The sequence below is a fragment of the Oryzias latipes genome, chromosome 17 (assembly GCF_002234675.1).
Source record: "Oryzias latipes chromosome 17, ASM223467v1".
Lineage (NCBI taxonomy): Eukaryota > Metazoa > Chordata > Actinopteri > Beloniformes > Adrianichthyidae > Oryzias > Oryzias latipes.
The window spans coordinates 14,444,873-14,459,820 of record NC_019875.2 but is presented as its reverse complement, the minus strand read 5'-3'; the positions used below and the strand labels follow the sequence as shown (position 1 = coordinate 14,459,820).

Sequence of the window (14,948 nt, the reverse complement as noted above, 5' to 3'; positions counted from 1 at the left end):
AGGATCCTGCATAATAAATTGCGGAAAGCAGAAAACCACAACTCCAAGTCATTGCTGCTTAACATAAGATTTGGAATCTGTTTACCTTTTCAAATGTTGTGTCTGACAGGTAGAGAAGAATGTGATGATTTGATGGCAAATTCAGGCTGTATAAACCCAATTTTAAGTCCCACATTTCGAGAAAGTAGTGTTTTACATTTAATGTTAACAAAAAACGACAAAAGTAATTCACAATTTATCAAACCCATCGTTTAACCAGCAAATTGATGCAGTTCCATCCACTAAATAAGCTTTCATTTTTAGATTTAATGTCTGCTCCAGGTCCCAATACATTTGGGACAGGAGCAACAAATGGTTAAAAGACATAGAAAATAAATTAGTTTATTAATATCAGGTCTGTAACATGTTTTAGCTATGAACCTAAAGGGACACAGTCAAGGGAAAATGGGGATAGGTGTTGTAATGTGTGAAATAATCCTGAAATGATTACAAACAACAACGGTTTTGCATTTATCTCTGTAGTCCAAACCGCCATCACAAGATTCAGAGAACTGGAAGAACCTCTAAACAAAAGAGACAAGCCCTTGGACCTCCATTGGATGTCTTCACATGACAACCATCAGCATGCTTTTGTCAATGACAAAAGGCTTCAAGAGATATTTCCAGAAGCCACAGCCAGAAAAACACATTCCATGGTGCCAAATAAAGTTCCATCAAAAGAAACCTGAACACGGTCCAGAAGGGCTGTTGTGTTCCGTGTGTCTAGACTCTTTCAAAATGAACAGTTTTAATGCGGCAAATGGTCAAACAAGTCAGGACGTGACTTTCTTGTTGGTAATCACAGAAATGTTGTCCTCAGACAGTCCTCAGGGCTAAAGAGGAAGACCAATGAGGATCCATTTAGCTTAAGTTGACAGTATGGAGATGCATTAGTACACACAGTTTGGGTAGCTTTTAAAAAGAAACTCTTGTACAGTATCTAAAGGTTTTAGAACATGGGTTCTCTTTCAGATGGTGTCTATTTAAAGACCTGCTCTGATGAAAGTCCTGTTTTTGGTGTTTTAAACACGATCTTGTGGCATTTTTCTGAAGGAAGACACAAATAAAGGAAATTCATCTTAAGTTTGTATTTCTGAGTACTTTGTTATTCATGTCATTGTGAATCAGGAGCTGACAAAAGAAAATGCAGTTTGAGAAATGAGATCTTTTTTTGCTGGAAGCCTAACAGACTAGAATGGGACCTAATTCCAAAACCTAAAATATTACCGGTAACTCAGAACCACAAGATGCCGTAGAAATGGCTGAGGAAATGTTACACATTGGTAAACAAGCCGTCAGCTGCAGCTTTATTGAAACCTGTAGTGATGCAAACTTTTCAAAGTTCCCGTTACATCACAGACTTTGTTTGGTATAAAGTTAAATGAACATTTGTTATTGTCCTCAAACTCTTTCCAGTCCTTTAAATCCATGTGTTCTACGTCCTCAATCTGACTCTTTTGGCCTTGGAGGATTCACTTCACTTTCATTAACAAAGACATACCGACGGCACGTTGGCTGTCAGCTGTTCAAGTGTCTGAGTCAAGGGAGAAAGTTTGCCAGAGGTCAGGTTGCTTTGGTTGAAACAATCCCTTTCATGTTCCACGTCATTGGTGCAAGGCCGGCTCTTGCAGCTGCTGCTGCAAAAATATTTTACGTCTTGATCTTCCCTATCTCCTCACAAAGTCTGGAGAGGTACTGGGTGAGCTTGACCATCAGAATGATGAGGGCCCCCCCAAAGAGCATGCAGGAAGGCCACAGCAGTGAGTGGATGACCATGCTGTGGTTGTAGATTCGGGTCAGAAGGACGGTGTCCTGCTCCTCGCTGGGGTCGTAGTAACAGGTTACCTGCTTGTTCACCTTCAGGTGAAGGGAAATATTCACAATCATGTCCTTGATGGTCTGCATGGCTGTGCTGTCTTTCTGGCAGCGTGGCACGTAAACGCACTACAAGGAGATGAAGAGTCAAGGTCAGACAGAGCAAACAGTGGTGCGTTTTGTAGGCAAATTTTGGCAGATTTTCTTTTATTCCACAACACGGACCACAGTCGAACGCTCTGCGTGGTCAACATTTGAAACGCTTCAGTGCACCTCTGTGTTTTCGCTCTGGCGCGGTAACTCACTTCAGAGCTGGCATCCTGGGTCTCCTCGTTGTGAGATAAACGACAGACCCGGCCTGTGTTATTGACGCTCACATAGACCTGCAGGCAGGGGTATTTGGACACCCTCCAGCAGTCTGACCCGCAGTGGTAGGAACAGTTCATGTCTGCAGTGACCGTAGAGTTGAGTACAACACACACACCCTCCTCTGTCCACACACTGTAATGACATTGACATGAAGATCATATTTAGTAAAGACAAAAAAACTTCTTAACCCTTGTGCTATCCTAGGCACTTTAACGTTGGGAGTTGGGTCATCTAGACCCACTAGACAGTGCTATGAACCTTTTTTCTTCAATGATTTGTGAGCCTCACTGGTTTCCATGGATTACATGAAATCTTTCCACCTTTATCCACCTTTGTCATGGTAGGGAGAACACGTCAATGTAAGGGTGGGGTCATCTAAGATAGCACAAGGGTTTTAACTATCCAATCACTCTTTTTTGTTTTGAAACATAATAAAGGATCTGATATTCATTGGTCTAATTGATAACTACAAACAACTTCTAGCTAAAAATGCAATGAACTCTCTTAAAGTGTCATTTTTTTACTACAACAGTAAAAAAAAAGAAAACATACATGGACTCTAAGTAGCTTATAACTGCTTCTTAAAGATCCAGTCTGATGAAAATATGGGTTTCTTGTGTTTTTCATGTGGGAGAAAATAAAGAAAATTTGTCTTAAAATTGTGTTTGAGTTTTTCTACTTATTCATGGATTAAGAAGATTTAGTCGATGAGCCCTGCTCATCATCTGAAGCTGACATCTGACTCAAAACTGTACAGCTGGACAGCTCCAATATTAACTGCCATTTTTGTTGAACCTTTAAAGCTAATTTGGGGGTGTGAGGGGCTTTAAGCAATTGGGAGAGGGTGTGAACAGATGGATGATGGGGAAGGGGGCGGGTCTATTCTGCGCCAGTCCCACCCACAATTCAGAGGGGAATTTCTAATGAACTACTGCCGCTCCGCAGAAAGCATGTTCTAGAAAATGACACGAGTTTTTGAATTTTGCCTAAAAAACTGCATAATTATAATTAAAAGAACAATGGTAGTGATTTAAAAATAGATCCAAAGATGACCAGAGTGGGACTTTAAGGATTTAAGCGTTACATTTCTAGGAGATGGAACCAGACTGGTCAAATAAAACATTACGATTCACAGAAAACATTTGTCATCTGACTCCAATCCAAGATTGGAAGTTGCAGCAAATTTATCTCAAAATTACATGCGCAAATACAATAGACAATGTACAAAATACAAGAGAATTACCCGTCTCCCTGCAGGCCTTACAAAACAACGTTTTTGGCTGCCAAACCAAATGTAGCAGTAATTTTCCCAACTCACTGAAACAAGTTTGTGAAAAAGGATATCATCAACAACAAGGCCAAAACTTTATTGAACTGGATCACTGTTACAAAGAAAGAAAAAGTTTAATATTTTCCATATTAATGTAAGTTTGTTTAATCTAAGAACTACTTTAAGATATGTCTGCAAAATTTGGGCCTTAACAAAAGTTTAATGTACCGTAGATGTGACTCTCAAAAATCATCACAACCAGATCATTTTATGAGATTCTTCACAAAAACAATGCATTTCTATTACAGTTGTAACACTTAGAGCTGTGCAGCACTTTGAAAAACATGCACAGCGCCATGCGTTTGTACCTTTCAGCATAATAGCGCAAAATGGTGATACCCAGGACAAAATACATCATGAACGAAGACAAGATCATTCCAAGTCCCAGGAGGATGGCTCGATCTTCTCCGGCCTGCAGAGCTGTCACAGTCTTCTTTTTGTCCAATAGATCTACCTCACGAAACTTCTGGTAGATTGACCTGATGACAGAAGATGAGATGGAGTGGTGCAAATTGAGCGAAACCAGTGCAAAGGTCCAATGGCTCATTTACCTCACCGCATTCTAAGCACATATCTTTGGGTCTAAAAGTGACACCCCGTTACCTCCTTTCGTTTCCTCTTCCTGATTCTGCCGCATTTCTGACTCCAGCCACAAAAAACATCTTTCTTGATGGTCCAAGTCCTCCTCTGCTTGCTGAGGTGGAGCGATAAGACGGCTGAAAACTCCTGAAAGATCACAACCAGATTTATGCATAATCTCTGCACTTATTGAAGCACGAAGCCCCTTCCATTTTAAACACAATTTTACCTTTGGAGCATTTTTGCATTTTTTTTCCCCTAAATATATTCAGATCTTTAAAGTGTAAAGCTTCATCTAAGGACCGTGCAAACCGCACCTCCTCGTCACGGTGAGCTGGAGACAGGAAGCGTCCGCTAACACCAGACTCCAAGTAAACATTTGGTTTCAAACAAAGAGTTACTCTGAAAGGTAAACATCAGGACAGATAGCAGCAGATGAAAGGTTAATGTCAGGGAGGCCAGATGAAAAAACATACCTGCTGTTTTGTGAACACCTTTGCTGTCATCACAAAGTCATTGGGTTCAACAGCGGCACCATGCTTGCGTCTCATCCGGGCCCTCTGCAGGTCTGCAGAAAATGAAACATTGAATCTTCTGAAGCATGAATGAGGCAGCAAATGTGGATCTAAATCTACTTGGACATTTAATGTGACCTTCTAAAAAAAACGGTTTAAAGCTCGTCACTTTGTCCTGCACCCTTTTTGAAACTAAATTACTAAAATACCAACGTCTTTTTTTCTTTCTATTTTTCTCTGAAAGCTCCAAGTTCTTTGACAATACACTTTATGTTCAACTCAATCCATGATGTTTTACACAAATGTGCTTTCTCCTGACACCATTTCAAAGTAAAAACCACAACACATAGATCTATAGAAAGGTTTTTGAGATTGCTGCAGCATGACCTTATATTTTGTGTGGCACCCACTTCTTGGACGACAGTAAAGAGCCTTACATTCTGATTCAGTTATTAAAAATGGAAATAAAATTGTTTTATATGGTTTAAACATAGGTTTGTAAGTGTGGGAAAAGCAGAAACTAGCCTTAACCTGTAAGAACCCATGGTGACATCCGTGTGACAGAAAAATATCAGAAATTTGGTGGTTTGGGACCCAAAATGCAGGAGACCAAGTTTGGTGACAGAGACTTAAACATTTAATAAATAACCTAGAACACAGCAAAAACCCTGGGGAAACAAAGAGGGTGCCAGAGCAGAACAGATGACCCGACAGCGACCCAACAAAGGCTAATTGAGAGAAGTGAAAACAGCGGTGGATGATCAACATGAATCTGGAGGGACTGATAGGGGAAACAAAACAAACTATAGCATAGAATCCTTCCTGCTCACCATTTTTGTTTCACTACTAATGTTAGGTTGGGGGTGTGAGGGCTGTGAGCTAGCAGAGAGCTCTCAGTTATAGGTGAAGATAAGTGTGGGCACAGCTGGGTGTGACGTCACCCATTAAAATATGCCTCATCTCTGGCTCCAGCTAAATGAAGCCAATTCGGTCGCCATTTTTCCGCCATACAGGTGCTGCCATTTGACTGTAATTGGTCCAAGTCAGTCTGAGTCCACGTTTCTAGGGCAACTACTGCCGCCAATCATGAGCTCTTGTCTCTTACTGCACCCAGAGTGCAGGTGCTTATCCAAGCTTTCACCCAGATGTTGCCAATGAACAAATCAAAAAAGGCGAAAGGTGCAAAACTACGCTAAAATGTGGGAAAAAACTTCATCTTGGCTCCTACACATAGGGATAATGAGACATGAGGGAAGGCTTGCTCTACACCAACAATCCGGCCCACAACTCTGATTTTCTGATGAACTACTGCCGCTCTACAGAAACTATGTCCTAGAAAAACGATAGTTTTTATTTTGGTTGAAAACTGCAAAATTATAGTTAAAAGATTACTGGGAATGCTTTTAAAATAGATCAAAAGAAGATTGCAGTGGGACTTTAAATGTTCCAGTTTAGTCTGAAGACGTATTTATTCAGTATAATTCCTACGATTCACATAGTTTATAGTAGACAATACTAACACACTTCAAGTGTACTACTTTTTGCTAAGGGAAATGTTTTTAAAAAAAAAGCATTACTGATAAGACTAATAAATGTTTTTAAAATGTTTGAAAAACATTTTAACATTTCAAAACTATTATTAACTAATAATAGTTTTAATATGTTAAAAAATAAACTGTAAGGCAGGATAGAAGCATTATAGATTTTGAACTTCTGTTTTGAATAATCGCTCATGAAATAAAAGAGCCAGTACAGTACTAACTCCCATGATGCACCTGGCCCGCTCACCTTGTAGTAGGCGGCGTTTTGACCATGAACTGCAGCGCTGGATTGTTTATGCCTGGTTGCCGCAGGAAATGTTTATCTGGAAGTCACGTGGTCTGCACTTTTTTGATCAGATCATAATTAATCTAAAGAAAATCGTTTCATGCGTGTTTTTAGAATAAATCCCGCCCTGCCCACACCAGGCTAAAACCCATTTTGAAGCAGTCACGCGCGGCCCGTCGAAAATGCGCGTGTCCATCTTTAGCTGAAATCAATACAGATATGTGTGGAATTGGTGGTACCGAAGCGACTCTCGGCGCGGCTTTAGTCAAAAGCTGCTTTATAGCGTTGGGAGGATCTGAAAGTCGATGTGTGACTCGGGTGGAAATCCACTGGAAATGTTTCCACAGAGAACATTCTTGATTTCCCTCAGATGACCCAGCCGCCTCTGCTCTCAGCAGCTGGGAATGCGGGATAAGGAGGAAATGACTCATCTGAAAGGAACGTGCTGCTTAGTTTTCTCACATTAGTGCTGCTTTAACAATAATAATAATTATAATAAAAAGAAGCCTAATACAATGTTATGGTCGAAAACACCGTCAGTGTGTGTTTTTCCACACTCACAAATATTTCTTTGAACTGTTTAAAATTGCTTCGTTTGCCTTTTTAACAGATGAATCAAACATTTGACTGTAATACAAGAAGTGGGCGACCCAGAACATCTAAGGTCATGCTGCTCGAAACCTTGAGGGGGAAAAAGAAGTGATTTATGCATCACTGTACTGTTGTTTTTCTGTCAAAACTCCAACTCCAATTGTGTTTTGGTCTATTTTAAAAGCGATCACAGTGCTCTTTTAGTTATGATTACGCCGTTTTTAGCCAAAATTTAAAAACCTGTCGTTTTTATATGGACACAGTTTCTGCATAGAGTAAGCCTTCCCTAATTTCCCATTATCCCTATTTTTTGGAGGCAGGATGAAGTTTCTTTGTTTACTTTTTTGCATGTTTCACCTTTTGGATTTGTTAATTGTCACTACACCTGGGTGAAAGGTTAGACAGCACCTGCCTACCTGCATTGGAGGAGAAGAGATGTTTATTTTTGTTGATTGCTATTTTTCATTGTATTCACTAGTGGTGTGTACTGGCAAGAGTCTGACGCGATACAATATATATCGCGATACATCTCAAGTCTCGCTCGTTGTCATCTGGAGCCCACTACAAAGCACTACAATCTGCATTTTTTTCATGGTACTGGCAGCAACATGGCACAGAATTTCGGTTGTGTGCCGACCCCGAGCAAAAACTAAGGAGTGCGTGTCTCACAACAAAACGGCAAGGCTGACTGAACAAGCTGATCCTCGCGAGATCTTTTTGTTTTGGTGTGGTGTAGAGCTGCTCAAAGAGGCTCACTGTACGGTGCTGCCAACTAGCAGTCTGGGTTTAAGTGGAAAACAAGAGTCAGACGCTGAAGGATGCTGATAAATTATTAAATAAATACCGTCTTGACAGCATTTTAAATCCATACAAGTGTTGCCGAATAGATTTTTCCCTACACTCGTACACACAAATTGAACCCATCGGTCCAGGAGGCTTCAGTCACCTCTACACTGACTTTAAACTCTCTGACGCTAGCTGACAGCCCCTCACACCCCCAGTCCAACATTACTAGTGCAACAAAATGATGAACAATAATGAACCTATTCAGCCGTGCCGTTTGAGGCAGATCCCAGCTCGGGGGAGGAAAGCAAAGACCTACATGGATCTAATTGAGCTTGTGGCTTGCCGTAGTCGCTTCTACGTCACACCTACAAGCTTTTTCCAAGCTTAATGATTTGAATAAAAACTCACTAAAAATGCTATTTTAATATTATTTGTGTCCTTTATCATGAAAAAATACCACAAAAACATGTTAAAAACACAGTGGATCTTTCAGTTTACAATGTGGTAAATAAAAAGTAAACTTCATGTAGACTTCCTTACTTTTTTAGTATAGACTGGGAATACTTGTAGTAAACTTGAATAGACTAATTTTTGACAAGGATTCCTTTGGCAAGTATTGAAAGGCCCTGATAAAGTGTTCGCCCGAGGCACAGAACATTTTTAATCCGGCCCTGGGTGTGAGGGCTGAGCATGTGTCTGTTACTTATTGCATGTGAAATTTTCCCATGAAGGAGTCTTTTCTGAAAGACATATGGTGCCGGCGAGGGCAGACATGCTTCACCTTGACCATGTAGGGCTTCTTCCAGAGAAAAAACACAAAAATGTAAAAATGAGATTAGGGATTACCCTTATGTCATTTTTATGTCTTTTTTTGGTTTTGTTTTTTTGGTTTCTCTCTGCACAAAAACCTTGAATTATCACCACAGAGTCACTCAGTGTTGCTGTACGAAGTACTGCAGGGTGACAGTTTTGTGGAGTTGAAGAAAAACCCCAGATGAGGAACTGCTGACAAGAGCGGGAACATATTGTTCACATTTTCCTGTTGAACTTAGAGTCCGCTGGAACCTGAACAAAATATGAATTGAAGGATTCTGAATCCTTTCCGCAACTTTTCCAAACATAAATGAAAGGTTCCTTACGCTTACATTTTTTGGGGGCAAAATTTGCACATAAAAAAAATATTCTGACCCTTTTGGTGACTTCTTTGGTCTCCAGACACCCTTAACCCTTCTTTCACTTCTGCAAACACTCTGAGGCCAGAAAACGTGACAACGAGTATAACAGTATTTTATTTAACTCTTATACATCCATTATATTTATGAATACAGAGCTCTGTTTTAGATTTAGGACATCCCCTTCACCCCACAAAGCTCACCTTTGGTGCCAACCACAATAAGTAAAACAAAGTCATATGTAATTTTTTTTGTGATCTTATTTGCAGGATTGCAACAAACCCTGGCCTGCAGCTGAATCGGTCACATGTCTGAAGTGTAAAAGGCTGAAATTCTTCTGGAGTCCTCCTGTTCTGAACGTCAGACCCCGGGAGCACATGGCCTGGGTTATCTCCGGTCACAGCTTCTTCTCACTTTTAAATGACGGTAAAGCCCTGGATTTTGCAAGGCACTGGCACCCTCTGAACTAAAACAGTCGTAGCAAAACATACAATGTGTGAGATCCTACCTCTTGTCGTTGGGTTGTTAAAATAATCCGGACTTTGTGCTGGAACTGTCAGCAGCAGCTCTTCAGCCAGCTCTGAGCTGCAAAGGACGGCAGCTGGCTACCTCGTATTTAAACTCTTATTCCAAGTAAGTGGCATGCCTGCCATACCTGTGTCAGTAACACGAGTTCTCTGTACAATGTAGACCTGTTTCAAACCAGTTGAGCTCACACTTTTACTCATCCTATGAACAACTGGCCCTGATTGACTCTACTATGTTTTCAGCAGCCAGGCCTGCGCTTATGATTCAGGAATGCACCTTCCAGCACATTTTAAAAATGTTCAACGTGCAGGCATCTTGGAAGTGACACACTTTGACAACAAACAAGAAAGCAGTTAACTCGGTCTGGCCACCAGGTGTCACTGTTACCCCAGAAAGTGGGTCTTTTTCCTCCCTCGTCTAGCAGAAAGGGGTTTATTTTTGCAATATTTTGGAGCATTAAAAACATAACCACGACTGAAAAATAGGTGTGTTTTTGGTGTAGAATTTTTTGCTTTTGTTATGTTTAATTTGCTAAAAAAAACTGGTAAATGCATTTAGTCCAAATAGTAACAATAATTGTTTGGTTTTTATACTTCTAATTCAGTATCCATCAATCTATTCTCTAAACCCGTTTCATTCCTTTTAGGGTTACGGGGCTGCCGGAGCCTATGCTGGCCACTCGTGGGCAAAGGCAGGGTACACCCTGGACAGGTCACCATTCTGACACAGGGCCACATGCAGTCACACACCTATACACACTTGCAATCACACTGAAGGACAATCAGAGTCACTGGAGAAAACCATGGGGGGAACATGCAAAGTCCACACATTTTCCCGTTGATGATTCTATTTCAGGTCGCCCAGCCGGGACTTAAACAGGGACAGTCTTGCTGTTGGGCAGAGCGCTAACCACTGTGCCTCTGTGCAGTTTTCTAGTTCAATAAACATAAAATATGTAATTCTTCCTCTTTATGCTGTCTTGAGTGCCACACTAGGCTGTGATCACTGACAGTTTAACCTGAGCTTTGCATCCATCACAGTTGGGATTTTTCTAAATTGTCTTCTGATTCCGAAATTCAAATGTAAACCATAAGGTTACTAAGTGCTACATTTCATGTTTTGGCCTCTTTGAGTTAACCCCTCAACACCTGCGTTTATTTCCAGCTATGAAAGAAAATCACAGATGTTTTTGCTTAGGATATGCTAAATTAAGGTAATTTTGGAGCCAGATTTGTTTGATGCGTATTTGCATTCATAGGCGTCAGGGGGTTAATATGTACTGTTTTCTTTTTTTAGAATAAACATGAGTGTCAAACTCCAGGCCACAGCTTCCTGCTGGTTTTCCAGAAATTCTGCCTTATCTGCTGCTAATAACCTGGATCATGTTTGTTTCGCTAATAAGGACCTTCAATGGTAGGTTGGTTGAAAAACTGAAAGAGGCCTGGAGGCCTGGATTCTGACATTTATTCCTGCCAGAGTCTTTCCACATCCTGTTTCGTGTGTGAGATTAAAATGCGTCGGCCCGTTGCAGCAGCAGCTGATGATGAGGATGTTATAGTCCCTCCAACCACAACAAGAGGAAGAAATCCAGCAAGCTGTTTTTCACATTTCTCAGCTCTAAAGCTTTCCATAGATATCCAATGACATATATATAAAGAAAAAATACAGTTTAAATTGCATTTCTGAGTATTTTTTTATCCAAGTTGTTGTGGCTCAGCAGCAGATGGAAAAATGTCATTGGAAAAAGCTCGTAGCATGGATATAATCAACAAGCCACAAGCTCCCTGCTCTGCTCCATCCTGATGCATCCATTTCTAGACTCCTAGATCCGTGTCCATCTTCATTCATTTTCCTCGTCCGAGCTTGTATCTGGCTCAAAACTGTACGGCTGGATGTCTCCAATATTGCTCGCCCTTTTTGTTGCAACGGTAATTTTAGGTTGGGGTTGTGAAGGGCTCTAAGCCAGTGTTTTTCAACAAGTGTGCCGCGGCACACTAGTGTGCCGTGGGAGATGGTCAAGTGTGCCGTGGAAAATTGCCCTCATTAATTGATCTAAAAACATTTCCCATCTCCAGGAAATCAGCTTTTTGTTCATCCAAACAGGTCCTGATAAAACACTGAGTAGTTAGGAATATAAACGATCATAAAATACTTTTTTCGTTGTGTTTATTTGATTCTATTAAAGACATTTTGATAAGAATGACGGTAACGCGATTTAGCTGCATAACTGTTATCTGAAAAGTCCCGCAGCTTTTACTGTCTCCACGACTCCACCAATCATTCTTGAAGGCTTAATCACATGTCATCAGTCTGACCAATCAGAAGTGTTTAAAGTATTCACTTCCTTGTTCCAATTTAGCTCATAACTCACTCAGTTCCAACAAAAACATCAGCTAAAGCTCGTCTTTAGCGGTGTAGCTTTCCACAGAATCCGGTATCAGACCGTGGAACAAGTGAACAAAACCATGAAGCTCAGAGACACGAGTCTTTCTGCCGTTTTGTGGCAGTTTTCACACTACATCTCCCATGATGAATTGGCTTAAAGGGACAGCGCCTCAGTGTCCAATGAGTTGTCCTTGTTACATGTCTTGAAACCACAACGAACATACAGTTTGTATGTAACTTAAGTTTTATTACATCTTTTAGAAAAAACATCTGCAACTTCCTGCTTTTTCTGCCACAATTATCACAAATTGTGGCGGGGGGGGGGGGGGGGGGGGGGCTGTAGATCAATACAGACTGAGTTTCTGCTTTTTTTTTTTTTTGGGATGCTGGTGTGCCGCGGGATTTTTGTCAAGGTTAAAGTGTGCCGTGGCTCAAAAAAGGTTGAAAAACACTGCTCTAAGCTACCAAGAGAGCATGTAAACAGATGAATGATGGGAAGTAGGGGCAGGCTCAAAGTGTCAAAAGTCCCGCCCACAATTTGGAGTCAAATTTCTAATGAACTACTTCTGTTCAAGCAATGTCTTAGAAAACAACTGTTCTATTGTTTTTGTTTTGGCTAAAAACGGCATAATTACAATTAAAGAACACTAGGAACGCTTTGAAAATAGATCAAAAGATGATTGGTGTGGGACTTTACATTTTGATAGCATGTCTTCACAGATGCATGCAAATATCAGGGAATGAGTAAGACCGCTCCAAACGGCTTTTGTTTCATTATGACTAACCATGGAAAAAGGTGCAGACAGGCTGTCTTCAGGAATAACATTTGGCGGTGAAACAACAGAATCAAGCAGAGCACGAAAGGCAATGCTTCGCCGTTGTTTCACAGGAGCTAAAAATAGTTCTTGCTGAGCTGGCATCGAAGTGGAGCTGCAGTCCCTTTTTTTTTTCGCTCCCCTTTACTTCCTGTTTCTCCCCTACTTTCTTCATGCAAATGAAGCAGAAGATTTCCTTCGCTGCCAAAAAAGATTTAGTCTGACAAACTATACATTTGACACGTCATCCGTTTGGGATTCTGCAAATGAGAAACAGAAATAGGGAAACAGTGCCCCAAGAAGAACTGCATGCAGGCTAGGAGGCCGTGTTCCTTCTGCCTCTTTTGTGCATGCAACACACAAACATGGAGGTGACTGTGCTGTTACTAAGTCACTTGATAAGTCCTGAGCTTGTTTGTGTTCTGCAGATAAGCCTGCCGCCTCCCCCTGACAGCAAGCAGTGCAGTCTTAAACTCACATATAAAGAGGGAAACACAGCTAATCTCATTCATCGGAGACCTGCCACACTGCTCTGCCTAAAACAGACACCTTGGTGTGGGTCCAGAAGCCTGCGCATGCTGCGTACCTGCCCTTTTACAGTATAGAAGTGGACGGTGTGCGTGAATAGATGAGAGGGAAAAATGGATGTGTGTGATTTAGAGCAAAGGGGAGGAGGTGAGTCAATTCACAATATTTGTCTCAAGGGGGAACAACATGTTGCATAACGCCTGGCACAGCACATCAGAAATGAGCTTTTCTTCTCAGGCAGCCCGAACAGCCTCTGACTGTGGGAGTGGTGGCTCCACATGCTCCAAGGAGAGAGACATGCAGGAAAAGTGGGCAAGGAAACAGATCCCTTTGCGATTGCTTTCACTCGAATTCCTCCATCTTTGTGCCAGATGAACTTGGCGCAGTGTCACTACCAGTCTAACTGGGAGGGGTCCCCTTCTTGAGTTAGGAGCAACAAATAGCTCAGAGGAAATAACACTGGTCCTCACATGCAATGCCATACGAGGAGCCATTTCTCATCACTGCCTGCAGATGAGAAACGTCTGATTTAATGCTCGAGTAAGATACAGCTTCACTGTGAGTAGTTGGCTTTGACAAGATGTGCTGTGATGAATTGAAATACTGTGTTGAAGACACACTCCCATCTTCTTTTAATCCATTTTAAAATCGTTTCCCATTGGTCTTTAAATCAGTAATATGTCGTTTTTTTTATGACATAGTATCTGCAAAGCAACAGAAGTTCATTGGAAAATCCCCTTTGATTTCTGTCTGTTACAGCAGAGCAAGACCACACCCACCCCCACTCCCATTACTGGGAGCTTGGAGCAAGGAGTGTATTTTTAGCACAATTTCTACATCACAAATATAAACTTTTTTTCTAGACTTGTGGCCTTCCGATTGTAGTTTGTACGTAACAGCCTTTTTCTTTTTTTTCTTTTGTCTGGTCTTGATCTAAAATAATGTGAATAAAGAAATACTCAGAAATGTAATTTGGAGCTTTATTTTTATTATATGTCCTTCATCGTCAGGAAAATGCCACAAGCTCAGGGGCGGAGCTACCAGAGAGCAAGGGGAGGCGGCTGCCCCTCCCAGCAAAAAGCGTTACCCCACACTTGACCCCCCCCCCCCCAATTTTTAGATCAATATTTGCATCCTTATGGACAAAGATTAAGAAATCATCAATCGTACGCTTGTTTTGATGATGCTTCTTTAAGCATTGCAAAAATGACAAAAGCATCATTTTTACACGAAATATAAACAATAATAGTGATCAAATACATTTTTCTGATTCTTTTATTTGTAATGGCCTTCCACTTTGGTGTGCCACCCTTTCAAAGTCTTCTGTCGCCCCCCCTACAAAATGTTCTAGCTCCTCCTACTCAAGAACATCTTAAAAACACCAAAAGTAACATTTGCATCAGAGTGGATCTTTAAAATCAGATCAATATGTGGCAGCCAATTTCATAATGCAGCATTTCATTATATGTCAAAAATACCTGAATTACCTAAATTTGTACAGATGTGAATGGAGAGGTGTTTATTTTTGAACCATTAATTGTGGTGCAGCATGAACTCATTTCATTTTTGGGATAAAGTGAATGTTTTTTTTTTCATCAATCCTTAAAATTAAACCAAAAAATGTAAATTAATAAAATGCACATTAAGATGCTTGCAAGACGAAAAAAAC

General features: G+C 40.9%; 1 protein-coding gene across 1 annotated transcript; it reads right to left on the bottom strand.

Moving 5' to 3' along the window:
- Nucleotides 1-365: 365 nt before the first annotated feature.
- On the bottom strand, nt 366-9,853 carry LOC101165257 (calcium-activated potassium channel subunit beta-2). Its single transcript, XM_004078956.4, has 6 exons — nt 9,532-9,853; nt 4,609-4,700; nt 4,157-4,279; nt 3,862-4,032; nt 2,160-2,355; nt 366-1,983 (listed from the first exon to the last, which is right to left on the bottom strand). Exons 3-6 carry the CDS (start codon nt 4,213-4,215, stop codon nt 1,690-1,692), a joined length of 720 nt encoding a protein of 239 aa, XP_004079004.1. The 5' UTR covers nt 4,216-4,279; nt 4,609-4,700; nt 9,532-9,853; the 3' UTR covers nt 366-1,689.
- Between the last annotated feature and the right edge of the window lie 5,095 nt (nt 9,854-14,948).